Source organism: Dunckerocampus dactyliophorus, chromosome 3, assembly GCF_027744805.1.
Source record: "Dunckerocampus dactyliophorus isolate RoL2022-P2 chromosome 3, RoL_Ddac_1.1, whole genome shotgun sequence".
In the NCBI taxonomy this organism is placed as follows: Eukaryota; Metazoa; Chordata; class Actinopteri; order Syngnathiformes; family Syngnathidae; genus Dunckerocampus; species Dunckerocampus dactyliophorus.
In genome coordinates, this window is record NC_072821.1 from 37,921,789 (window position 1) to 37,948,526 (window position 26,738).

At 42.8% G+C, this 26,738-nt stretch overlaps 3 protein-coding genes across 9 annotated transcripts in view; 1 reads left to right on the forward strand and 2 right to left on the reverse strand.

The window, feature by feature from the left end:
* Nucleotides 1-25,248, forward strand: slc7a6 (solute carrier family 7 member 6). Of its 3 annotated transcripts, none has more exons than XM_054770561.1 (13): nt 1-95; nt 1,951-2,080; nt 5,334-5,871; nt 5,933-6,058; nt 7,836-7,980; nt 8,046-8,169; nt 8,243-8,346; nt 8,421-8,517; nt 9,184-9,333; nt 10,822-11,005; nt 11,158-17,660; nt 17,764-17,851; nt 24,931-25,247. In XM_054770561.1, exons 3-11 carry the CDS (start codon nt 5,403-5,405, stop codon nt 11,223-11,225), a joined length of 1,467 nt encoding a protein of 488 aa, XP_054626536.1. In that variant the 5' UTR covers nt 1-95; nt 1,951-2,080; nt 5,334-5,402; the 3' UTR covers nt 11,226-17,660; nt 17,764-17,851; nt 24,931-25,247. The 3 variants fall into 3 exon arrangements, with proteins under 3 accessions (XP_054626536.1, XP_054626538.1, XP_054626539.1); XM_054770563.1 differs by having other exon boundaries at nt 5,337-5,871; XM_054770564.1 differs by lacking the exon at nt 1,951-2,080 and having other exon boundaries at nt 23-95; nt 24,931-25,248.
* slc7a6os (solute carrier family 7 member 6 opposite strand) lies at nt 12,134-16,978 on the reverse strand. Its single transcript, XM_054770567.1, has 5 exons — nt 16,733-16,978; nt 15,071-15,400; nt 14,789-15,001; nt 14,530-14,662; nt 12,134-12,483 (listed from the first exon to the last, which is right to left on the reverse strand). The coding sequence occupies exons 1-5, from the start codon at nt 16,922-16,924 to the stop codon at nt 12,338-12,340; spliced, it is 1,014 nt and encodes a 337-aa protein (XP_054626542.1). The 5' UTR covers nt 16,925-16,978; the 3' UTR covers nt 12,134-12,337.
* The window catches only part of tdp1 (tyrosyl-DNA phosphodiesterase 1), a 12,156-nt gene continuing 2,472 nt past the window's right edge, over nt 17,055-26,738 (reverse strand). For 2 of the 5 annotated variants that reach the window (XM_054770549.1, XM_054770550.1), the window contains exons 4-16: nt 26,147-26,202; nt 25,964-26,060; nt 25,845-25,879; nt 25,684-25,776; nt 24,881-25,051; nt 24,708-24,786; nt 24,449-24,625; nt 19,605-19,653; nt 19,430-19,496; nt 17,802-17,909; nt 17,565-17,667; nt 17,341-17,446; nt 17,055-17,258 (exon numbers count right to left, since the gene is read on the reverse strand). In XM_054770549.1, coding sequence (XP_054626524.1) covers nt 17,185-17,258; nt 17,341-17,446; nt 17,565-17,667; nt 17,802-17,909; nt 19,430-19,496; nt 19,605-19,653; nt 24,449-24,625; nt 24,708-24,786; nt 24,881-25,051; nt 25,684-25,776; nt 25,845-25,879; nt 25,964-26,060; nt 26,147-26,202 — 1,215 coding nt within the window. In that variant the 3' untranslated portion in view covers nt 17,055-17,184. The other 3 variants (XM_054770552.1, XR_008569780.1, XM_054770553.1) reach the window with 3 other exon arrangements.

Genomic DNA, 26,738 nt, shown 5'->3' on the forward strand with positions numbered 1-26,738 from the left:
GCTACCAGCGGCAGTTGTTCCCAGGTGCTGCTGATGCTCGTGTCTCTGTTGGCCGCCACATCCTCACCAGCGGGCGGAAGAAGAGTTCAGCTCAGGTACCACCGAGACACACTTGTTGGTTGAGTCTTATTTTTTTGAACACGTAATGGCATCGTTTGTTAGTTTTTAATGACACGCAGCTGTTCGGCTTTTTAATCAGGCATCCTCGGGACAAAGCTGGGGGAGGGCTTTTGCGTCAAGCTAGCCGAGGCGAGCCGGCGTGACACAGGACGGTTGTTTGGGTCGCGCCCTAAAGAAAGGCAAACTTATTTAAGCGCTTCGTTAAATCTGTCTAGACAAGCTCACAAACTGTTTTAGTTAATATTAATTTAAAAAGTTAAGGTTGAGTAAAGCTCGCAACTCATGTCAAAATAAAGACTAGCAAAGATGTATCAGCTAAATCATCTGTTCATCACTTCATCTGTTTTCTATTGTACGCCAACCATCCACGTTGTTAAAGTAAAACCCATGTCTGCCACAAAGCCGTGCTTTTTTGGTGAAATAAATGTTTAGACGGTGTTGTGAAACGATTAAAAGTGACCGAGTTGTACTTGTGAGTGGTATCTGGGTGGTTATATTTTGGAAGTCATGCGGAAGTTGAGCTGTGATTGAAAGTAGCTTGGCGCTTCCTCGTCAAACGGAGAGAGAGCAAGACGCCGGCTTTTGTTACAGATGCTTTCCTGGCATCGTCTTTTATTCTTGTGTGGCAAGATGTGGACGCCAGGAAGTATTGGATTTAAACGTCAAAAAGTGATATGGTTGTTGGTAAATGGCGTAGAATGCCAAGCAATTTATTTAAAGCAGCATCATCACTCTCACATTCAGTATGATTATTTAAATATGATTATGGATAGAAAATGTGTAAAACGTTCCAAAACAAATGTATCTTGGCAGTCGCAGACCCAAAAAGAGAGACAATGGCATCCATTATTAGTACAATGTAGGTCATGTTTACCTGGCTGTGGCTCCTCCCACCGCCACTGGAGTCTATATACTGTATATTTTTTTACATTTATATATTTGAAAATAAATTAATTTTTATTTATTTTCAAATGTTAATATGCATACACTAATGTTTCTTTTTTTTAGTACTACAGAGTACTACTTTTAGTATTATCTCATATCAAGATGTTAAGACCAGTTGGAAAAATTGCAAGAATTTACATTTGGAGGTTTCTCAGTAGAGCTTCAAAATGCAAAAAGAAGAAATGGGAGTGAGAGTGAAACAGGCTGGTCATCAGCTGATCAAAACTTTGAAGACCGTAGCTCAAAAAAACCTCTGAAACCCCCCTAAAATAGAATTTTATTTTATTTTTTTAAATCACTCAATAATGAGTATCTGTGCCATTCTTGTTAATCACCTTTAAAAAATTGGCCATGCCAGTGTTTACAGGAGGCTAGTGGGAATGTTTCTCCAGGTGGTGAAGATGGCTTCACGGAGGGCATCCACCGTCTGGACCTGATGTCCATTTTTGTAAATCCATCCCCAAATGTTCCCCATTGGATTTAGATGAGGGGACCACGCAGGATGGTCCAAAAGAGTGCTTATTCCTCTGGAAAAAGTCCTTTTGTGAAGTGTTGAAAAAGCTGGTCTTTACCACACAGACCATAGCCTTCAGTCATGAGGGATGCCCCCTGCAACATCTTCTCATAGCCTTCTGCCGTTTGATGCCCATGCACAACATGAAACTCAATTTCTTCCGTTGAAGGAAAAAGCAGCTGAGATCATTTTTTCAGTTATTTTATGATTAATTATTACAGTTTTAAATGTGAAAACTCATTGTATACATAGGAGCAACTGAGGGTGTGTGGGTGGGCGTGGGCATGGTGGGTGGCACTTGGGTGTAGTGTCTGCTTATTACCCAGATCGCACTTGCACGGCCAACAGTTGTTTTTGGATTATGGTTGCAGGGTGATCACAGGCAACTGCAACTGCCATTTATCATCATCGTTTTTATTAAGCGCTTGTTGATGACCTCTTGGAAGTTCCACCACTGTCTGGCTGTACCTTGACACTGCCGGAAGTCCCACAGATTCAAAAGTAAGTGCTTGTTGTTGTTTTCTAGGATTGTGAAATGTGCAGTCGTTCGGTGTGCATCGCGTCACTGGTGTCAAGCCTGTGTTGTAGCCGTCAATTAGTTTGGCTTTTTTACGCCACAAGAGTATATAACAACTTATTTTTAAAGTAATAATGATATTGGAGTCCATGGAAAAAGTGGAAAGGAAACTCTAATAATAATAATAATACATACATTTTAAGAAGTATATTGCACAACACAGCAGAAACAGAACCAGTGTTGTAATTGCAGTAAAGAGCAAACTGCTCAGCAAGCATTAACCCATTCACTCCCAGCCATTTTTCAAAAGTCAACCACTTCAATAGCGGCTATTTTAGATGATTTTGTCTGCCCTTTCAAGGCACACAGAAACATGGAAGCTACCAAAAGGAAGATTGGACTCCAGTCTTTAATCAGGGAAAAAAATTGTTTCTACCTTTTTCCGTTCTTTAGTACTCAGCAGTCGAACATAAGTAGGTTTCTGGAAAATATCAGTTCCCAACTAAAAAAAGGGAGAAAACCAGGTTTTTGTGAAAAGATACATTTCAAGCATAACTTTCCTTTGACACTATTTTTTTTTGTTTTTCTGACAGCTCAAATATCTAAACAACTATACCAACATAAACACCACAAAAAGGGGTTGTTTTACATCAAAATAATTATTTACAAATATAACACCAACTATTTACAATTTTCACATTTGGAACTAAACTGTGTGTGCATGCGGCTAAATTCCCCTACATTGCATAACCTTCTGCATGCTACGCTCCTCCATGCTCTTCCGCTTCCTCCTTGCTGTCGAGTGTGTTAATACATGGAAAAGATCCATGCCGAGCTCTTCTCAAATGCACTTCTGCCAGCTTGTGGCCGTTTTTGTGGCTTGAAACTGCAGTGACCGTGACATCCTTTAGCATGCACTTGCGTCATCACTTCTTTTTGCCTCTCGCACAAAAAGACGTCTTTGGTATCGAATGAGTTGATTGTAAACAACAGCACGGCGCGTGTAACACGCGCGACTTTCACACCAACAGCTGAGTAGCAACATTTTAAAGTGCATGCAGAGCTAGATGGCCATGTTGTGGAGTTAATAAAACAAACATCATCAGGAGGTTGCCTACAACCACAGCTGTTTTTTTTTCCCCCTGTCGCTAACTGGAGACCCCCGGTGGTTATTTGCTTTTGCAGACTACACACCCGTGAACTGCAGGAGACTGCGGCCATTATACCATATTTCTATGCTGGCGTAAGCGTTGTTATCTTGTGAAGGACCTTGTGAAAAGCGCTGCACAGATAAGCTACTAAGTCACTTGCAGTCCACACTGCAACACACTTGCAAGCTAGTGCGAACAGGCGGGCATTGCACAAGGTGTTCGACCTCAGCCGCCCCGCTCGTTACAAGCGTGTGCCAAACTTGTCAGGTGACAAAGTCTGACTTAACAGCGGTGTCGTCCTTCTATTGGGCCATTTGTGACATAAGCACACCTAATATTCCCATTTCTACGTGGGACCGTGCCACATCCAAAGATGTTAAATAGTAAATAAATACAGTAACCCTCACCGCTTCCTCACTCTTGCACGGTTTTTCAGACATATATTCATAATTCATTGCTATTATTACTTAAATAATATGCATATTTAAGCAAATTTGACATGTTTTTTTCCTAAATTAAGCATTTTAAAGCATAATAAAAATGGCTTAATGATGTAAAATACAATTTTAGTATACTGTATAAGGCAATCAGAAGACACATTCAAAGACGTGTAGTACTCTACACTGGTCACTAGGTGTCAGTAATGTTACACTGAGGAGGCAATAGCCACCGCAGGAAGTGCTGTACAAAACAGGAAGTGAAAACAGAACAACTCTCCCAATGCTAACGTGTCTATATTGTCTTATTTATGTCTTATTGTATGTTATTATTTCTACTATATTGGGTAATAGGAGTGTAAAGGTGACTATAGGGGTGTTATTTCATGTCTAGAGGGCTGTAATGTTAAAAAACATATTTAGAAGGTTGTAAAAAAAATGGCTAGATGAAGTAAAATACAAATGTAAGAAGGCATTCAGCAGACACATTCAATGACATGATGATGTGTAGTGTTCTACACTGGTCACTAGGTGTCAGTACTGTTCCATTGATGAGACAATAACCACCACAGGAAGTGCTGTACAGAACAGGAAGTGAAAACAGAACAACTCTCCCAATGCTAACGTGTCTATGTTGTCTTATTTATGTGTTATGGGTGAGACACACAAGCACCAGACTTGACAGCAAGCTTTTATTGCAGGTTTGAATGATCTCACAACAGCCACAATAATCCCGAACACGGGTGCACTCTTGCAGCCGTAATCCATGCCACTTCACTTTCTGTCCTCCCCTAGCACCGGAGCCCAATTACACCAACACACACGAGCATGAGTATTATTTATGTCTTATACGTCTTTTTTTTTCTTTTATGTCTACTATATTGGGTAATAGGAGTGTAAAAGTGACTATAGGGGTGTTATTTTATGCATACAGGGCTCTAATCATGTTAAAAAGCATATTTAGAAGGTTGTAAACAGGTTTTCTTTGCTGTAACTACAAAAATATTTCTTTTATAAATAAGGAATCCTCCTGTGTGGAAATTCACTTATCACAGTCGTGTCTGGAACCAATTAATCACGATAAATGAGGGATTACTCTATAGTAAGTAAATTAAATAAGATGTTATCTTCTGTCTTCATGTGACAGCAGTGTGTTTTTAGGAGGCTTTTTGTTTTCCTTTATTTGCTATATTGGGTAATAGGAGTGTAAAGGTGACTATAGGGGTGTTATTTCATGTCTAGAGGGCTCTGATCATGTTAAAACCAGTATTTAGAGGGCCGTAAACAGGTTTTCTAACTGCAAAAATCTTCCATTTATAAATAAGGAATTGTATTTTGCAGGAATACACGCGTCTGGAACCAATTAAGTGCGATAAACGAGGGATGACTGTAATGTGAACAGGAATAATCTGTTCCAGTGTCAACCTGTGGCCATCATAGAAGCTTTATTAAGCATACGGGTCATGTTTTAGGTCATAGTTTAACATTATTACCTGTCATCCGAGCCACTCCTTCCATCCATGCATCCATTTTCTTCATCTTTTTGGGGTCGGGGTCGCCGGGCCAGCAGTGCCTTGGCTGCGATTCTTCCATCTTCGTGTCACTCGTGTCCGACATGAATGACATAAGAGAATATTATCATCACTCAGCAGATATATCAACATAAGCTCGCTGCCACCGAGAGGCCTCGCCTGCGTTGGTCCCGACTCGCCGCCAGCATGTCTGCTCAGGAAGCCTCTGAGGCGCTCAACAGCGGCCCCGCCCCGCCCAAGGAGAGCATGCAGCTCAAGAAGGAGATCTCGCTGCTCAACGGCGTCAGCCTCATCGTGGGCAACATGATCGGCTCGGGCATCTTCGTCTCGCCCAAGGGCGTGCTCATCTACAGCGCCTCCTACGGGCTGTCGCTGGTCGTCTGGGCCATCGGCGGGGTCTTCTCTGTGGTGGGCGCCCTCTGCTACGCCGAGCTGGGCACCACCATCACCAAGTCGGGGGCGTCGTACGCGTACATCCTGGAGTCCTTCGGGGGCTTCATCGCCTTCATCCGCCTGTGGACGTCCTTGTTGATCATCGAGCCCACCAGCCAGGCCGTCATCGCCATCACCTTTGCCAACTACCTGGTGCAGCCTCTCTTCCCCACCTGCGAGCCCCCCTACGTGGCCTCCAGGCTCATCGCCGCCGCCTGCATCTGTAAGTCGCCCTGCTCCTCCCGCCGTGAAGCTTCATCTCCTGAAGAGTCTCTTCTCCCAAGGCCTGCTCACCTTCATCAACTCGGCCTACGTCAAGTGGGGCACCCGCGTGCAGGACGTCTTCACCTACGCCAAGGTGGCCGCCCTCCTCGTCATCATCGTCACGGGCGTCGTCAAGCTGTGCCAAGGTGAGTGGTCGTCGTACCATCTTCCTGACTGCCGCGAATGCTCCGATTCACGCCCCCATTCAGTTAACCGTGACGTTTTCTATCGCCGGTGGTGTGGGAAGCAGACGCAAATAACCGCCGGGTGAAAACGCATTGGAAGTACACTCATCCCTCACCACCTCGCACTCCCAATTTTGCTCCTTGACCATTTTGCGGCCGTAAACCCACACCAAGCTAGGACTCAACTCTGAACCCCTGACATCACTTCCTGTCTGTGCCACTGGAACACATTTACAGCAACACACACGAGCACGAGCCTTATTTATTCTCATTACGTCTACTGTATTGGGTAATAGCAGTGTAACGGTGACCATAGGGGTGTTACTTCATGTCTAGAGGGCTCTAATAATCTTAAAAACCGTATTTAGTAAACAGGTTTTCCACGCTGTAACTATGAAAGTATTTAATTTATGAATAAGGAATCCTACATGGTGGAAATTCACTTATCACAGTTGGATCTGGAACCAATTAGCCACCACAAATGAGAGATTACTGTATCGTGGGCGGTTAGCATCCAGCAGCTGTGTCTAGCTCTGCATGCGCTTTAAAATGTCATTACTCAGCTGTTGGTGTGAAAGTCGTCTTACACTTGTCGTACTGTTGTTGACAATGATTCCATCAGCACTTACCATTATCACAATATTGGCTCTGTTGCTGCTGTGTTGCACAATATACTCGTTAATGTTTCATTGTTATTATTATTATTATTATTATTATTATTATGAAAGTTAAAATATTGCGTTGTTGTTGCAGTTGATGTCCATGACATTGTACCTTTCAGAATTTGACCAAAATGTGTTGAATCAGTCATGCATGACGTCACACAGGACGAGACAAGCGTCAAGGAATTAAAGAATGAAGCCTGGTTAACTTCTTTTTACACTTGTATGACCGTTAAGGATGTTAAAATGATGTGACTTACATTGTTTAAGTCTTTATGGTTTTTATTTCTGTTTGGGGGGAAAAAAAATGTTTTATTTCTTTCATTATGTTTTTTTTAACTTCAGAAATTTATTTATTTTTTTACTTTGACATGTATTTTTTAATTTTTATTTTGTTAGTTTTTCTTTCTGTTTGGGGGAAAAAAATTGTACTTTTTAAAAATGTTTTAATTCTACTTTTTACTTTAATGTATTTATTTTGTTAGCTTTTATTTCTGTTTGGAAAAAAATAATTTTTCCAAATATTTTTTATTTTACTTTTTACATTTTTATTGTACTTTTTTTTGTTTTTGTTTTTTCTTTCTGTTTGGGAACCAAACATTTATTTTTTTTTGTATAATTTTTTTTTTTTGTTGAAGTCAATTGTTTTACTTTTTAATTTATTTTTCATTTGTTAGTTTTTATTTCTCTTGGGAAAAAAATACATAATTTTTTTTACTTTTTAAAATTTTATTTAATTTTTTTATTATTTCTGTTTGGAAATATTATTTTTTATTTTCTTCATAAATTTTTGTACTTTTTAATTTTTTATTTATTTTAAAGGTTTTATTTGTTAGTTTTTATTTCTCTTTGTGGAAAAAAAATATATTGTGTAGAAAAAAAAATATATATTTTTTTTTTACTTTTTTATGTATTTTTTAATTAGTATTTTGTAGAAATACAGTGTTTCCACAGCACCATTGTTGAGTTCTTGATGATGTCATCGGCTATTGAAGAGGTTTAAAGGGGCGATAGCGCCCCCCTGTGGAACTGCAAGGAATAATAGTTAATAGCGTTTCATTGTGTGTCTGCCACAGGCTACACCACCAACTTTGACTCGTCCTTCCAGGGCTCGTCCACAGACGCCGGCAACATCGCTCTGGCGCTCTACTCGGCGCTCTTCTCCTACTCGGGCTGGGACACTCTCAACTTTGTCACCGAGGAGATCAAAAACCCCGAAAGGTTCTACTTTTGCATTTCTTTTGCAACCTTTGATTGTCTCACGCGGCGATGTGGTCGTGCTGCAGGAACTTGCCTCTGGCTATCGCCATCTCCATGCCCATCGTCACCACCATCTACATCCTGACCAACGTGGCCTACTACGCTGTGCTGGACATGAGCGCCATACTGGCCAGCGACGCCGTGGCCGTGGTGAGGGCAGACGACTCGCTTCAGGAAGTACACGTGTGGTACGCGTCGTGGCTAATTCGCGCGTCCCGTTTAGACGTTTGCAGACCACACGCTGGGCGTGATGAGCTGGACCGTCCCCATCGCCGTGGCGCTGTCCTGCTACGGCGGCCTCAACGCCTCCATCATCGCAGCGTCCAGGTAGAAGAGCACGCCGTCCACGCTTGCTGTGATCTGGTCCGCTGTGTCACGTCCTCCGTGTTTGCCGTGTGCAGGCTGTTCTTTGTGGGTTCACGTGAGGGCCACCTTCCGGACGCCCTGTCCATGATCCACACGCGGAGGTTCACGCCCATCCCTGCTCTCATCTTTAACGTAGGAACACAATGCAGCTTCCTTTTATTCTGTTCTGTTGCCTGTTCTCAGCAAAAGAGTGTAAAAACACAAACTCCCAGATGATAACCACCATGCACCCCATTGGGCATTTACTCAAGTATATCCATGACTTTTTATCATCGTGCCTTTTTCAATACAAATATGTGGCCTTTATTGAGCTGAAGCAGTGTCTCCACTGTGGTGCTGTACGAAGGCAAACATAGATTTTTAAAATAGATTGTCATTGTCCAAATACTTTTGGACACGGACTATGTCATTGTCGCCAGAAGGTACTGAAGCTCTGCCGGTATTTTTTATTGCCACGTAGACAGTGGCACCTTGGCATACGAGTGTCCCAACTAACAAGTGGTGTTTTACAAGCAAGCCATCTGAGGTTTTTTTGCTTGGAACTGCGAGCTAAAAAAAAAAAAGTGGCACAAAATAATAAGAAAAACAAATCAAACTATTTTTGGCTCTCATTCAAATCCATTTTGTCCATTCAGAGTTTTTCAACAATTTAACAATAAATAAACAACGACCCATGCGCCCGCAGCCTACTGACTAAACACAATTAGCAAGTGCTCCACCCAGTGGCGAGGTGGGGAATTACAGTTTCATCAACCGTCGTAGTGGGAAGCAACACTGCTGATGTCGTCTTGTGTCCAGTGCGTGATGGCGCTGATCTACCTGACGGTGGAGGACGTCTTCCAGCTCATCAACTACTACAGCTTCAGCTACTGGTTCTTCATGGGCTTGTCCGTCGCGGGACAGATCTACCTCCGCCGGAAGGAGCCCGACCGCCAACGGCCGCTCAAAGTAAGCCTTCTAGTCCGCGCTTGACCCGTCCTAACGGCTTCTAACACGATGCTCTGCCGAGGCAAGGACTCGCCTGCTTTTGGAATTGTACCACAAGGCGGCTCAAGAAAAACCTAAAACCCACGCGTTTCTCGTCAGTGCTCGAGTCGTCACCTTTCTCAAACAATCAACTTCAGAGTTCTGTCAAAGCAAGAAACCAGTTGCTTTTGTGAATGATCAGGTGACTGATTGGTTTTGAGTGACGTACATAAAGTTGTTGAGGCGAAAGGTCAAATCCTTGCACAGTTCTAGTCAGCGCTCTAGCCTTCCCAATTCTTAATCTGCTTCATACTTTGAAACTACATTCAACTTTCCAAGATTCTTCTTCTGACAGTGCAAGAACCCGGTTGGTTTGGGATTATGTTACAGCCCAGGAAGCTTCAGCTTGTTGAGGTCTAGTCAGTGCTCTAGCCGTCACAATTCTCTATCAACTTCCATTTTTAGATCTATGTGCTTTCAGGGATTCTTCTTTGGTCAAAGAATTATGTTACAGTCCAGGAAGCTTCAGGTTGTTGAGGTCATATGTCAAATCGGTACATGTTTCTAGTCAGCACTCCAGCCGTTACCTTTCTTAATCAACTTGAAATTTTAAATCAACCTTTTAGGGATTCTTGTTTTGTCAAAGCAAGAACCCAGTTGGTTTTGAGTTATGCTGCAGTCCAAGAATCTTCAGGTTGTCGACGTCAAATCAGTACATGTTTGTAATCAGCGCTCTAGTCGTCACACTTCTCATCTCCATCACTCTACTTCAACCTTGATGAGATTCTTGTTTGGTCAAAGCAAGAACCCAGTGGGTTTTTGAATTATATTAGAGTCCAAAAAGCCCCAGGTCGTTGAAGTCATGTGTCAAATCAGTACATGTTTTTAGTCGGAACTCTAGCCGTCACATTTCTCCACCAATCAACTACCGTTATTTGAACGACTTCAATCTTTAAGGGATTCTTCTTTGGTCAAAGCAAGAATCCAGTTGGTTTAGATTTATTACAGTCCAAGAATCCCCAAGTCGTTGAGATTATATGTGAAATCAGTTCATGTTTCTATTCGGCGATCTAGCCGTCACAATTCTCAATCAAGCAGCTTCAAACTTTAAATCTACTTTGTGTATTGGATTCTTGTTCCGTCAAACCAGGAACCCAGTTGGTTATGGATCATGTTAACGTCCAAGAAGCCCCGAGTTGTTGAGGTCATAGGTCAAATCAGTTCACGTTTCTAGTCGGCGCTCTAGCCATCAGTTTATATCTCAATCTTCGTCAAAATTGAGGGATTTGTTTTCAGTCAAAGCAAGAAAGAACCCAGTTGCTTTTGAATGACATTGCAGTCCAAGAGGCTCCAGGTTGCTGAGTTTAAAGGTCAAACCAGGTCGTGTTTCTAGTCTGCGCTCGAACCTTTTTCAAATTTTACGTGATTCTGGATTGCAATGAAGCGTGCGTGTGTGTGTGTGCTGCACAGCTGAGTCTGGTCTACCCGGCGGTGTTCTGCGTGTGCGCTGTCTTCCTGGTGGCTGTGCCGCTCTACAGCGACACCCTCAACTCCCTGATCGGAATAGCCATCGCCATGTCGGGGGTGCCCGTCTACTTCCTGGGCGTCTACCTGCCAGAGTCCAAGCGGCCGTCCGTCATCACCAAACTGCTGCGTGAGTTTTCTTGTTTTAAATGTAATTTCCCGTCATCAGTAGCTTTTAGCCCTGTAGGCATGAATAGCTGTGCTTCCATGGTCGCATGTAATGGGAACATCCTGAGCACATGAACTTTTAACAGATGATTCTTCATTTATTCATTTCTGCAGGCTCTCTGACCCACTTGACTCAGTACACGTGCTTCTGCGTGCTCACAGAGATGGACAAGAGCGAGTAGCGTCCGTAAGAGACACAGCTACAAGATGGGGTAAAAAAAAAAATATTATATATACAGTACGTTATTATATTACACCAGCTGATTAGTGCAGCAGGTGGTTCTGCACTCTTCTTCTTTCACTCTGGAGTCAAGCAGGAAGCAGCGCACTTACACGTCTTAACTTATTCTTCCTCTTCTCCACACTGATTACCTCCGAGACCGACTACTTGCCTTGTGGCCTCTGCGGGTTTTTACAGCCTTTCCAATGGCGCTGTACTTTTTTTGTGTGTACTCCACAGTATGCATCCAACTTACTTGAGTATTTCAATGCTGCTTTGGGCACTTTACTCATCAATATTCATGATCACTCCTCCTGGCTGAACATCTGCAGTGTTATCTTTTAACTCATCCAGGTGAGAGTCCACATAAAACTTTTGGACTTTTTGTGTCCAATTACTTTTGCACACTATCAAAGAGGACCTGCAGTATTTCAGTGATTATTCATGACAAGGATATTTATGATTACGCTGCCATGCATTAAAGATGACTCTTATTGTTCATGTGTCTCATTGTTCAGGGGGTGTCCAAAGGCCCCTCCATGGCTTGTTTCAAACGCCACAGTGCCAGGTTCTTTTACATTTATTTAAGTTTGTTTTTTTTATACACATCTACATATTTACAGAAATAGCAAACACATATTAGAAAGTAACCTCAACTTCAAAGCAAACGTTATCGACCCAAACCAGCGGCCCCACAACAATCGCACAGTCACATGACGCAAAGACCACAAAACATTCTACCGTCTCGCACAAAGGAACACAAAGCATACGAGGCCTATCACACCTTATCTGCAACACTTCTAACACACACAAACATCACTCCACCGCTTGTTTAAAAAAATAGAAAGCACGTCCATCCTGTGGCGTGTATGGCAAAGAGCGAAATGGATCGCAGCCAGAAGACCTTCTCGCTGCCGCTTTGAGGGAATGATTGTTAGCTTGACTGCAGGAACGTGAATTATGGAATCACGGCACACAGGGTGGGTGTGGGTGGGCGTGAGAGACGTGCTACTGGAAGCGTGAAGGTCCTCATGGCTCGCCATACAGGTCACAGAAAGCGACGTGATGCAGGAATCAATTGGAATCGTATTTGCTCCCGTCTGCGTCATCATCCTCCTCATCCTCGTGGTTGTCGTCATGGCAGCCAAGCTCATGCAGCACCTCCCTCTGGTAGCACTGCCAGCTCCTGCGGCTGTACGAGTGCTCCTCCTCCCAGTAACCTGCGACACCAGGCAAAGCGCTCGTCAGGCGGCTTGTCCAATTAATGCATTTATTCAACTGACAGCAGTCGCCAGTTGTGTGTTCTACAAAAGCTGTTGGCACCGTCCCGCTGTACTTTTTAATATTGAAGGAAAATATGCAACATCCACAATCCTTATGTGAGACATGAACACACGTCTTTCTTTTCTGTGCCTTCTAAAGATATAAAAACAGGCAGCTAATTAATGCATGTAAAGGGATGCACCTATTCTGCCTAGAAAGGCCGCTATTAAAATACCAACCAGGTTTTCTCTCCATGCTGTGAGCATGTAGTAACAGGTACATTCATGAAACATGGAATACTTACACTATTTTGGGAACTTCCTTCCTGGGTGCATTGATTTCACGTAGCGGCAGCTCCAATATGTAACGTTACCTTTGGCTGGTGGCCTGAGGCCTTGTGAACGAGTGTGTGGTGAAGATAGCCGCTAGCCGGTGTGGTGTGGCGAGGTGTCACTATGCCACTAACGTACTTCTTGGGCTTAACAATGTTAACAACTATGTCGCTGTAGCTTGGTTAATACGCAGGTCGCATTACGTGAATGGAGCGTTGTTGGCGCATTTAGGAGGTTTTTTCAGCTGGTGTTTGCTGCTGTTGTCGTCGTCTCTTTTTTGGTCTCCCTCTTATCCCCGCACGCACCCTCCACCCCGTTTTCTTTTGTCTTCCTCTCTGTCCCCTCCTGCTCCGGTCCGGTCGCTCCAAATTTGCTTAATAACAAGCATCTAAGTCAAATAAATCCTGTATAACAGGGGAAATGTATATCACACTTCTCCCTGGCAGAGTAAATCTGTTGAGCACTTGAGGGCATTTAGATCTACAATTCTATCTAACTTAAAGACTGGACAGGACAGGGGTTAAAAAAAAAAAAAAAGGGGGGTTTTCAGAAGGCTTTATGGGGTGTCCCATTACATGCATTCTTAGCTGCCTTTTTTTTTTTTTTTGCAGTTTTTATATCTTTAGAACGCACAGGAAAGACAATTAAGCATGTGATCATGTCTCATATGGATTGTGGATGATGGGCAAAATTTTGTTAAAAAGTGCACTTTCCCTTTAAAACGTTGCCTTTGAGTTCATAAAATGCTTTATGAGGGTGGCAGTTTGACCCAGGTACAGATGATTTCTTAGTCCTTTCTTCCCGATGGCTGTGGGGTGTCCAAACTTTGTCCTCTGAGGGTCACACATACTGAAAATTCACAAGGTTGGGGGGGCCATTTTGATGTTTTCCATTTAGAGTCGCCCCTCGTTTATGGCGGTTAATTGGTTCCGGACCCGACCGCAATAAGTGAATTTCCGCAAAGTAGGTTTCAATATAAAAAAAACGAGAATATTTTTGGGGTTAGAGCATAGGAAACATTATTTAAGCCCTGTAGACATGAACTAACACCTCTATAGTCACATTGGGCAGCCACTAGCATAGCAAGCTAACTAATTAGCCTCTCCAATTTACTTTTACTTATTCTAAGCTGAAAGTATTTCAAACGGAGCGAGGAAGAAGGACAAAGAAGCCAAAAACTTCCACAGAGAATGTGACTTTTGTTTTAACTCGATCTCAGCCATGGCATGTCGGCTCAGCTCGATGGTCATGTGATCTCACGTCATGATTACTGATGCCAAGTGACCACGATACTACATATTAGGGGTGTCACGAGATCTCGCAAGATTAAAACGTGACTGATTTCTCGCCTGTCTCGTGGCCACTGGGGCTACAGCGATCAATCAATTCATCAAATAAATGAAAATGAACTGCATCATTTTGCCCGTCTCGGTATATTGCGAGGGTTCACTCTTGCTTTCAGCACGTTGGTGCCTTTGTCCCAAAGAACAACAGCATGAATGGAGTGAGCCCATTTGCCAGTCATACTGTGTCTCGGTGGGTGGAGGCGGGGCCATGAACACACACACAGTACAGAAGAGTAACATGGTAGAAATATTTGTAGATACACCTCGAGGTTCTACTTCACTAAGTACATGCGATGTTCGGGACATTAGCAACAGTACGACGTACCGCCGTAGCGTTCCTCTCTGTCGCTGTCCTCGTCACTCTCTTCGTCGGGGTAGTCGTTCCTCCAGTTGCCTTCCTCGTTCCCATCATCCTCGTCTTCATACACCTCCTCCTCGTGAGTCACCAGGTCGGGCACCTTGACGAAAACATTGGAATGACGACGACGACAAACTTCACCCGTCGCCAAGTTAAGCCCACCGCTCCAATCACGCACTCACATGTCAGCACTCATTCATCTTCGCCTGCATCCATCCACACACACCAGTTCTCCCTCGTCTGCGTAGGCGCTGACAGACAGGATGTCCTGGATCCATCCGGGCGTGACCATTTCCTGGTAGTAAAGGTCGTACACGTAGTCTTCCTCCTGGTCCGGACGTTCTTCCGCCGCCTCTGGAGCGTCCGCAGAGATGCTGAGACGCTCTCGCAGCATCTTTGTGTTGTTGCAGAGGATCACGTCAGGGTCTGAGGACTGCGTCTGCAATCAAATATGTAAAAATAACTTTATTGTTGTTTGCGATGTTGAATCCAGCGAGCGTATCCTCACCTTGCCGAGAGCTTTGCCCTGGTCTGGTAGATCCTCATGCACCAGATCAACCACCTGGATTTCCCCCACACCCAAACATTTGTCCCGTTTCTCGCCACCGCTGCCATCCTCCACCCCGTCGCCCGTCTGCTGGTTCCGGCGCTGTGCCGGGAGCGACAGGCCGGCGCGGTGGCTGGAGAGTATTCTGTAGCGCTCCTCCCGGCGAACACCACACTTGGTGCTCCGCAGGTCGCCAAAGATGCGCTGTGAGCTGTTGGCGGAGGGGCGCAGGGCGTGGGCCATGCGGGGCCGGGCCAGGGCCTGCCGGACCTGCGTCTGGACCGGAGCATCCTGGTGAGGACGCATTATTCATGTTCTATTGTCTGAAGCGTTCATATTGATGCACATACTGTATTACAGGTTGTTTACCGGTGGACATGGGACACTATTAAGGTACTGTATGTGATATAACAACACAATATACACCCTCTTTTCCTTATGACACGGTGTGTACTTTCTGCAGTTGAGTAAACATGCCTGCAGACGCTAGAAAAGGAAATACTGTACAAATATTGCTGTGGAAATGTGCTTTGCTTGGGCTACAGTTGAATAGCAAGAGCCTTGAAAGCTTGCTAATCAATATAATATACAAGTAGATTATGGTTGAACATTATACACGTTATGAATGCAGTGATGCATAATCATGGAGCATTTTGTCAAGCAGAAAGGGTGTACACAGGCCAAGCATGGCCCTTTAAGAACAATTGCATTGTGGGAAGTTGTGTGTCTCTCTTCCCTCTGTCTGAAACCGCCCATTGTTTTCTGCGTCATGATTGGCTGTAAACCATTGTCAATCAATCTCCTTGTGCCGCTCTGCCTTGTCTCCTGTCATCGCTAGCTTGTAAATGAATGCAACAATCCGTTTTAGCATGGATACAAACGGCACCAGGACAAAAAGGCACAACCACAGGAGTGAAACACGCACGGGTGACTTAATTTCTTGCATCTGACCCACCCACCCAATTAAAAATCAAAGGTTGGAACTTTTGTTTTTAAAGTGTTTAAACAAGTAAGAGAAGTGAGGAAATAATATTGCTCCTCTGACATACATAAGTGTATGTGTATGGTGAGGGGTTTTACGGCCTTAAAACTTATAATTGTGAAAAAATGAAGTTTCTACTTCACATATTTCACTTAGTGCGTGCTATTTTGGGAACCTATCCCACGATAAACGAGGGAACACTACTGTAAACATAAGGCCTATTTGTGATGACATTGGATGTACTTATTACCATTGTTGGGTGGTGGTAGGACGTATATGTTTTATCAAGTTATATTAACGTAATATAGCAAAAAAGTGCAATCTATGATGACGATGAGTCTTCAAACACAGCTTGAGCGATCAAACGATGACGCAATTTCAACGTGACGTTTAGTATGGCTTCCCGGCTAGCTGCTACATGCTAAGCTAACAACAGTTAGCATTCAGTGGCCCTTGTATTTAAAAGCACTCAAAATAAATTAACTCACTGCATCTAGCAGATATTAGCGGACATAATTACGTTTAACAGATTAGCACAGCGGTGTGTTAACGTGTCTTCCCCGCTTCACACGGCGCTGGCGTTCGCCAACCCAGCGCGGTTAGGCGACACCGAGGCTTCCGCCGCGGCCGACTCACGTTACCTGTGTCGCTACGGTGACCACGAGTTTAAAGACAGACTTCTCCACCTCCGCCTCGCCGGGCTCCGGGGCCACCTCGCTGGGGCCCTGGGACGTCTCCGCCGGTCGGATACGCTTGCAGGCTAGCAGCAAGGCGTCCGCGGGGTCGGTGCCCCGCTTTCTCTTGACACGCAGAATAGTCGCGTTGGGCTCCATGTTGGCTCGCCTTGTGTGTGCGAGACTGTGTCCGTCTGCTGTTGACGTGCACGAGCCGCGTTGTGACGACGTGAGCGCGCCAAGACAAAACAGTTCGACTGACCAATCACAGTAAAGATGAAGTCATCACGAGCGGCTACATTTTATTGCGTACAGACAGTACAGTCAAATGCATACAAAAATATAATATAAAAGGACTGTTTACAGTAAAAAAAACAAAGCATTTGTACTGTTAGCTACTAATATTAATGTAGTAGATATTAGGAGGGAACCCAAACGTTTCCATGAGTGTCAGGAGCCTGACTGTACGGAATGTTCCAGATCCACGGCTGATCTGTCAACAGTGAAAAAGGAGCACACTTGTCACCGTTTGCATTATAAAAAAAGGATAATTTTCAGGAGAATAAGGGTAATACCTTTAGGCGAGTAGCATGTCGGTGGCAGGTCAAAGGGCACAGGGAAACCAGAGGACGATGACGAGAAAGGAAATGGGTTTTTTTGTACCGTGAACATCTTCATGTCCTGCAACAAATGTCACATTAAATGCACAAGCTGTAACGACATGTTTTCTTTAATTCATGAAGTGAAGTGAAGTGAATGAAGTGTTAACGTGTGTGGATGTATGAGTGTGTGTTCTCACAAAGGCCGAGGGCACGTAGAGGACGCCCAGCTCGTAGGATCGAACCATCACCTGAGTGTTGTTCTTCTCCAGAGCGCCCCACGCCGCTTTGGACAGGTTGGCACTGTTACGTGAAAACATCACAGCAACAACGCCGTTTAATACTCACCTCATTTGTGCCATCACTGGTTTTAAAATGTTTATTTTTTGCATCCTGTAGGTGGCGATAAGGTCTCGTCTATCCCACAGGATGCCCACCTGGTGATCAGGAACCAGGCCAGCTCAGTGAAGTCTGGTGACACCCTCATGTACGTCTTGATGTGGGGCATGGCATGAGTCCTCCCGGTTGCATCCGCTTGCCACCGGCTGAACACACACACGCACGCACACGCACACACAGAGTGGTACATGTGTAGCAAGGTCATATAACCAGCAGTTGCTTCTGCAAGGCCATACGTTGCAATAGACCTGGGGTGTCCAAACTGTGACCCGTTGGCCATTTACGGTCCATGACTGCTTTTTTATTGGCCCTCAGCACATTCTAAAAATACACTAACAAGAAAAACAAAAATGGGGCAAAAAAGCAGTAATTTGACATGAATAAAGACTAAATATTCACAGTAAATTCATAATATTACACATGAAAAACAGTGTAAAGTTTAAATATGTGAGGAAAACACTTGTACACAAATATGAGAATCAAACAAATATGAGAAACAAGCAAAAATAATATTGTAGCAATTTTAGGAAAATTAGGTTGGGTAAATGCTATAATGTTATGATCATAAACAAAGCTTATTATGATGGACTGTTTCTCCTTACCTTACATTTTTTTTTGCCGTTTTTTATTTTAACAAATATTTCAACTAGTACAAAATTGCTGTTATTTTTTCTTTTTTGCAACCTGCTGTTTTATTTATTTTTTTTTTTACAAATATTTAAACTTCCACAAATATTGTACTAGTTGAAATATAAAAGTAAACAAAACATTTTAAAAAATGTAATGTAAGGAGAAAGAGTTCATAATAATATTTCAACTCTTCAACTAGTACAAAACTGTTGTTTTTTTCTTGTTTTTAAAAATGTTTTTTTAACTAAAATATTTAAGTTTTGCAAGTTTGTTTAGAGTTTCTTCGAGTTCATAATATTTCAACTAGTACAAAACTTGTTTTTTGTTTATATTTTTTATGTAATTTTTTTTTAAAACAAATATTTCAACTTTTCAACAATTTTGTACAAGTTCAAAAGTTTAAATATTTGTTAAAATAAAATAACAGGAACAAATTAAAATGTAATGTAAGGAGAAACATATAAACATTTATAATAATATTACAATATAATACTATTTCAACTAGAACAAAATTGTTTTTTGCTTTTTTGTTTTTGGCTGTTCTTTAATTTTTTTTTTTTTTAATTTTTAACATTTTTTTTTTTTTTTTTAACAGATATTTCAACTTTTCAACCATTTCATTCTAGTTGAAAAGATGAAATATTACAATGAACTGTTTCTGCTTACACTACATTTTTTAATGTTATTTTACTTTATTTTTATTTTTTTTTTTTACCAATTTTTCAACAATTTTGTCCTAGTTGAAAAGTTAAAATCTAAAAAAAAAAAAAAGAAAAAAAGAAAAAAAAAAGGAATATAATGTAGTGGGGAAACATAATTATAATAATAATACACTTTGTCACTAATAAAATGAATAAATATATTTTTTTTAGGCTATTTTTTTATTTTATATATTATAATTTGATTACATTTTTTGTTTTAATTTTTCATATTATAGATATGTTGTAAATCTAAAAAAACGTCTGCATATCTACATGGGTTGGTTGAAAAAAATGGCAGTACTTCTGTGAGCTTTGAGGAGCAGACGAGAACTTACTGGAAGTAAGAGTGCAGCCAAAGTTGCTTCTGAGCCGTCTGGATGCTGTAGGGTAGAGACCCCCCCGCTGGTGGAGGGAGGACAAGAGGACCATGTCCAGTTATACAAACACATTACATTGGAAAATAAGCCCAACCAAATATAGTCAAAGTTACATAAAAGTGGCAGAACTCACCAGGATAGCCTTCTAAACTGGTCCTCACGTCTTCCACTGACGGATACAACTGAAAAAATAAACAGGAAATGGTAAGAACACAACAAATTCAGCAGAGGGCGCTGTCTCAAAAGTTAACTCACTCAACATCTCCCAGCAGGAAGACGCTTTGACAAGACGTGTTGTTTAACGGCACAATTTCAGAGTACAATACGTCGTACCGCATGCCTGGAAATGCTTCATAATGTGTAAAACTAAATTTAAAAGCAGCAACAATTTGAAAAATAGGACAAAAAGGCACAATGTAAAAAAAAAAAAAAAAAAAAAAAGTTGAAACTAAATGAAAAAGGGATGTTTTTTGTTTTTTTTTCACCTTTTTACAAAATAAAATATATATATATATATACACTGCTCAAAAAAATTAAAGGAACACTTGGAAAACACATCAGATCTAAACTGGGGGAAAAATGATCTTGAATATGTTTCCTGATAATAAGTGGGTGATGTATTAGTAACAAAATGATGCCACATCATTTGATAGAAATGAAAATGATCACCCTATAGAGGGGGGAAATCATAGACACCCCAAAAATGAAAGTGAAAAAATGATGCAGCACACTGGTCCATTTTGCTAAAATGTCATTGTAGAAAGTCAAAATGATTCCCAGTAGTTTGTGTGGCCCCCACGTGCTTGTACGCATGCCTGACAACGTGGGGGCATGCTCCTAATGAGACTACGGATGGTGTCCTGCTGATCCTGCTGAGGATTGAAGGACCTTCTACGGCCCTGTCCAGCTCTCCTGGAGTAACTACCTGTCTCCTGGAATCTCCTCCATGCGTCCAGGTACCGCAGTGATGCCCTGGTCCAGATCTGGGAGGAGATCCCCCAGGACACCATCCATAGTCTCATTAGGAGCATGCCCCCACGTTGTCAGGCATGCGTACAAGCACGTGGGGGCCACACAAACGACTGAGAATCATTTTGAGTTGCTACAATGACATTTTAGCAAAATGGACCAGTGTGCTGCATCATTTTTTCACTTTCATTTTTGGGGTGTCTTTGATTTCCCCCCTCTATAGGGTGATCATTTTCATTTCTATCAAATGATGTGGCATCATTTTGTTACTAATACATCACCCACTTATTATCAGGAAAACATATTCAACATCATTTATCCCCCAGTTTAGATCTGATGTGTTTTCCAAGTGTTCCTTTAATTTTTTTGAGCAGTATATATATATATTTAAATATATATATAGACCCTTTCAAACTTTCATAGATTATAGATTCAGGGCCCACAATTTAAACGATTTCAAGTGTTTCTTTATTTTTACGTAATTTGGGCTTCCAGCTCATAAAACCCACGAAAACAGGAATTCAAAAAATTAGAATACTGTGAAGTAATCACCATTTACTTCTCAGTTTTTGCAGGAAAAAAAAGAAAGAAATTAGGATCACATCAAATCAATCAAAATATGGTACTTTCAAAACAATATGTCAATCTTCAATACTTGGTTGGGAATCCCTTTGCCTTAATCACTGCCTGGATGCCACGTGGCATTGAAGCAATCAGCCTGTGGCATTGCCTGGGAGTTATGGAAGCCCAGATTTCCTTGATGCTTGCTGTCAGCTCTTCTTTGTTGTTGGGTCTGGTGCCCCTCATTTTCCTCTTGAGAATACCCCATAGATTCTCAATGGGGTTTAGGTCCGGTGAGTTGGCTGGCCAGTCAAGCACTGTGATGGCATGGGCATCAAACCAGGTTTTGGTGCTTCTGGCGGTATGGGCAGGGGCCAGGTCCTGCTGGAAGATGAAATCTGCATCTCCATACAGATCCTCAGCAGAAGGAATCATGAAGTCCTCTAAAACATTCTGGTAGACTGTTGCGGTGACCTTGGATTTAAGAAAGCAGAGTTTACCAACACCTGCACCGGACATTGCACCCCAAATCATGACGGACTGTGGATATTTCACACTGGACCTCAGGCAGCTTGGGTTCTGTTCCTCACCCGTCTTCCTCCAAACCCTTGGACCTTGATTCCCAAATGAAAGGCACACTTTACTTTCATCGGAAAAGAGGACCTTGGACCACTGGCCAACAGTCCAGTCCTTCTTCTCCTTGGCCCAGTGGAGACGCTTCCTACGTTGGCTCAGGTTCAGAAGTGGCTTGACCCGAGGAACCCGACAGTGGTAGCCCATCTCCCGGATGCGTCTGAATGTGGTGGTTTTTGAAGCTGTGACTCCCGCCTCATTCCACTCTTTCTGGATCTCTGCCAGATTCTTGAATCTTCCCTGTTTGATAATCCGCTGAAGCCCACGGTCATCTCTTTTGCTGGTGCATCTTCTCCTGCCACATTTTGCCCTTCCTCTAGACTTTCCATTGATATGCTTGGACACAGCACTCTGTGAACAACCAGCCTCCTTAGCTATGAACTTTTGTGGCTTACCCATCCTATGGAGGGTATCAATGATGGTCTTCTGGCCAGTTGTCATGTCTGCAGTCTTCCCCATATTGAACCCAACTGAGACAATTGAACCAAACTGAAGCAATTTAATGACACCTGGGGAAGCCTGTGCAGGTGATTTGCGTTTAGTAGATGATTAGTGTGTGACACTCAGTTTAAAACATTCATGCCCTGCAAAATTTGGGCTAATTTCTTCACAGTAGTCTAATTTTTTGAATTCCTGTTTTCGTGGGTTTAATGAGCTGGAAACCCAAATGACGTAAAAATAAAGAAACACTTGAAATCGTTTAAATTGTGGGCCCTGAATCTATAATCTATGAAAGTTTAACTTTTTGAATGGAATTATGGAAATTAAACAACTTTTCCATGACATTCTAATTTTTTGGAAAGGGTCTGTATATATAAATATCAAAGTGGCCCTTGGCATTCTTCCATTTTTTTGTATGCGGCTCTCGGTAGAAAAGGTTTGGACACCCCTTGCTCTGAACCCAAAATATGCTTCTCACAGTTAAATACAATAGCGGCGCATCTCCTTTACTCAACTGCAGAGAGTGCCAGGCGTCCATTAGAGTGGAGGCACATGCGTTTTTTTTTAACAATGTGAAATCATTTGATACTTTTCAGTGACTCAAGTTCGTTTTCCCCACAAATACAATATATGGAGTTCAACCAATCACACCACTGATCCCGCCCGCCACCTTTTTGATGGGCGACTGACACATTCCATCAAACATTTAAGGAACAAATGGAGCAAAATACTATTAATAGAAAAAAATTATTGGAAAACTCTTGACATACAGTGGTGTGAAAAAGTGTTTGCCCCCACCCGATTTCTTATTTTTTTGCATATTTGTCACACTTAAATGTTTCACATCAACAAACTCATTTAAATATTAGTCATTGACAACACAAATGAACACATATTGCACTCTTTAAATGAAAGTTTTAATTATTAAGGGAGAAAACAAAGCCAAAGCTACATGGCCCCTAAAGCTAGTAAGTGGTTGGGCCCCCCTGAGCAGCAACAACTGCAATCAACTTGCAATGAGTCTCTTCCAGCGCTGTGGAGGAAGTTTGCACAATTGTTGTCATTCAGCCACATTGGAGGCTTTTCCTTTTTAAGGTCATACCACAGCATCTCAATAGGATTCAGGTCAGGACTTGGACTAGACCACTCCAAAGTCTTCAGCCATTCAGAGGTGGACTTGCTGGTGTGTTTTGGATCATTGTCCTGCTGCAGAACCCAAGTTGCTTTCATCTTGAGGTCACCAACATTCTCCTTCAGCACAATTCATGCTTCCATGATCACAGCAAGTCTTCCAGGTCCTGAACACCATCACACTACCACCACCATATTTTACTGTTGCTATGATGCTCTTTTATGCCAGATGTAATGGGACACACACCTTCCAAAAACTTCAACTTTTGTCTCGTCAGACCACAGGGTATTTTCCCAAAGGTCTTGGCATCATCAAGATGATTGAGACGAGCCTTAATGTTGTTTTTGTTCAGCAGTGGTTTTGGTCTGGGAACTCTGCTATGCAGGCTGTTTTTGCCCAGCGTCTTTCTTATGGTGGAGTCATGAACACTGACTGACCTTAACTGAGGCTAGTGAGGCCTGCAGTTCTTTGGATGTTGTTGTGGGGTCTTTTGTGACCTCTCGGGTGAGTCATCGTTGCGCTCTTGGGGTCATTTTGGTCGGCCGGCCACTCCTGTGAAGGTTCACCACTGTTCCATGTTTTGCCCGTTTGTGGATAATGGCTCTCACTGTGGTTGGTTGGAGTCCCAAAGTTTTAGAAATGGCTTTATAACCTTTTCCACACTGATAGATGAATTCAATTAATGATAGATGAATTCAATTAATCTCAGTTACTGTATGTTTTAACAGGGGAGGGGGCGCAATCACTTTTTCACACAGGGCCATGTAGCTTTGGATTTGTTTTCTCCCTTAATAATAAAAGGTTTCATTTAAAAAGTGCATTTTGTGTTCATTTGTGTTGTCATTGACTAATATTTACCATAGTTTGATGATGTGAAACATCTAAGTGTGACAAACATGCAAAAAAATAAATAAAAAAAATCATGGAGGGGGCAAACACTTTTTCACACCACTGTAAATGATGTGTTTAAGAGAATTCTTCACAATTGAATGAATGGATGAATGATGAATTCATTATTTTAATTATGTAATTGTATAAACTGTGTGTGTATAAGGCACTTCCTTGAGCATCATTTTAGATAACAGAATAATAACAATCAATAAAAACATCAGCACCAGTCAATCCAAATATTTGTCTGCGTGTCGTTAGCGCAGGTGTACCTAATATAGTGTCCGGTGAGTATTGATTGCTGTTTCATTATTTTTAATGATTATGATTAAACGTGAGTCAGTGTCGCGTACCAAGTGGACGGGCGGGTCGGGCCGCAGCGACGACTTCCCCAGAGTGGTGAGGGTGCGCTGGAACTCCCCCGCCAGCCACTTGCTCTTGTCGGCCCCCATGGAGCCGATGCTGGAGAACTGGCCCACCACGGCCCACCGGTCCTCGCCGGGGACGGGGCGGGCGTGCTCGTACAGCAGCTGCAAACGCCGGCAGAGGGCTGACATTGTAGACGTGCGCCACCCCTGATGTCCTTATAAGGAAGGGAGGATGATGACGTACCTTCCTCAGCCTCAGGTGGCCCCAGCGCTCCATGTCGGGTCCAACGTACCTGCCAGGGATGGAGCCCACCAAGTACACCCTGACCACACACACGCAGGCAAATGCTATGTGAGGAAATAAGCTGTGTGTGTGTGTGTGTGTGTGTGTGTGTGTGTGTGCGCAGCATGTCATGCCTTGTGTGGGACAGGTCGTGCTCTCTTATTCGCTGTATCCACTCTTCCAGCTCCGGGGCCCGATAGGACGCCAGGTATTCCAGGAGGTCTCTCTTGAAGAAGGTGGGCGACTCGCCGGAGGTGTCACTGCTGCCTTGTGGTAACCGTGGAAACAGAGGACTCATCCACATCCTGGGCCAGGAGGAAAGACACGTTGGGTATGGACAGATGGGACATGTTGTGGACCATGACAGGGGACAAAGCGCAAAAGGGCGGGGGTCTTCCCACAGGTAATAAAAAAAAGAAAAAGAAATCCACGACCGTGCTGAAGGGCAAAGATGGAAGCTTCCGCTTGTTTAGTTTATTTCTCATCTTATTATGACTTCAAAAAATAAATCACATTTTCTTTTAATGTTGCAACTTAATGCCACTAAAATGAGGTTATTTTTCCTCATAAAACGACCTTATTCTCGTAAAACTTCAACCTTTTCTTGTTAGATTACAACTTTTTTCGCCGCACACTAATGAGGAACTAACGAGTAATGGTTAGGGTTAAGTAGGTTCCTTCCTCATTAACTACTCATCATTTTGTGTACCTTATTGCAAAGTGTGACCAAGTGTGAGTCATAATCTAAGGAGAAAAAGAAATTTTCTCCTTAGATTACGACTTTTTTCACTTAACGTTTTAGCTTTATTCTTGTAAAATGACTGCATTTATTTTTAATCTGTATTTCTGTTTGGATTTGATTTGGTTTATTGGAGAATCTCGCGGCTTGGAGAATGATGTGCCAGCAGTTGGCAGGTCTTTTCCAGGAGAAACCCACCCTTGTGTTTTCTGGTACCAGTCTGCTCGGATGAGGTTGGAGGTCAGGATGACGACTCTGAAGCCTTCTTCGTACCACAGCAGCATCATCTTCCTGCAAACCAGGACCGTTCGGCTCAGCGCTTCAACACCGGCGCCGCGTGACGACAGGCGGTCGCTTACGTGTGGTGGGTTCCAAAAGCGATGTCCAGCTTGGCCTGGCACATTTTTTTTTTGTGCAAACATCCGAATGATGAGCGCTTTGAGAAGAAGAACCCAGAAGTTTGCCGGTCGGTGCGTACCTGGCAGAAGCGAACGTGAGGGAAGGGCTGAGCCTGCTGCACCAGCCGAGCCTTGGCCTCCCGCTTGTCCCCGTGGACGATGAGGACGGGACGATCCCTGAGAGAACAAAGGAAGAAAAAAAACCCCACACAAACGTCAGACGGTCCCTTATTCCTGTCACCATCTTGTGAAGGAGAACTTGCCTGAAGTCTGCAGGATACTGCTCAACCATCCAGGCGATATCGAAGCAGTAATTAAACTGTGCACAAAGGAACAAACAAACCATTATCATGACCAGTAGTACAGCAGAACTACACACACATGCAGACAAAGCAGGATAGGCCAAGAAGTACTACTATCACGTACTACTAGGATCACCGCAAGACAAAGCAGTATAGGCCAAGAAGTACTACTATCACGTACTACTAGGATCACGCAAGACAAAGCAGTATAGGCCAAGAAGTACTACTATCACGTACTACTAGGATCACCGCAAGGGAGCGTGTTTAACTGTCAAGTGGCATTTGTTCACGTTATGCTGCGCTGCTCAATGACTTGACAGACGGGCTAACAAAGCTTCTTGTTGTTTTTGCTCATTTTTGCAACGTATTCCTCGTCGCTGCAAAGACCTTGAAGCATAAAAATGCCACATCTTTACTCCAGAAAATGATTTCAATGCATTAGAAAAACTTTTTTTTAAGGTTCCGTCATTTTAAAAAAAATCATTTTTGCAAACATATTAAATAGAGGATCTTTTGACTGGTGGTTTTTAGAGTAGAGGCTTCAAAACAGCAG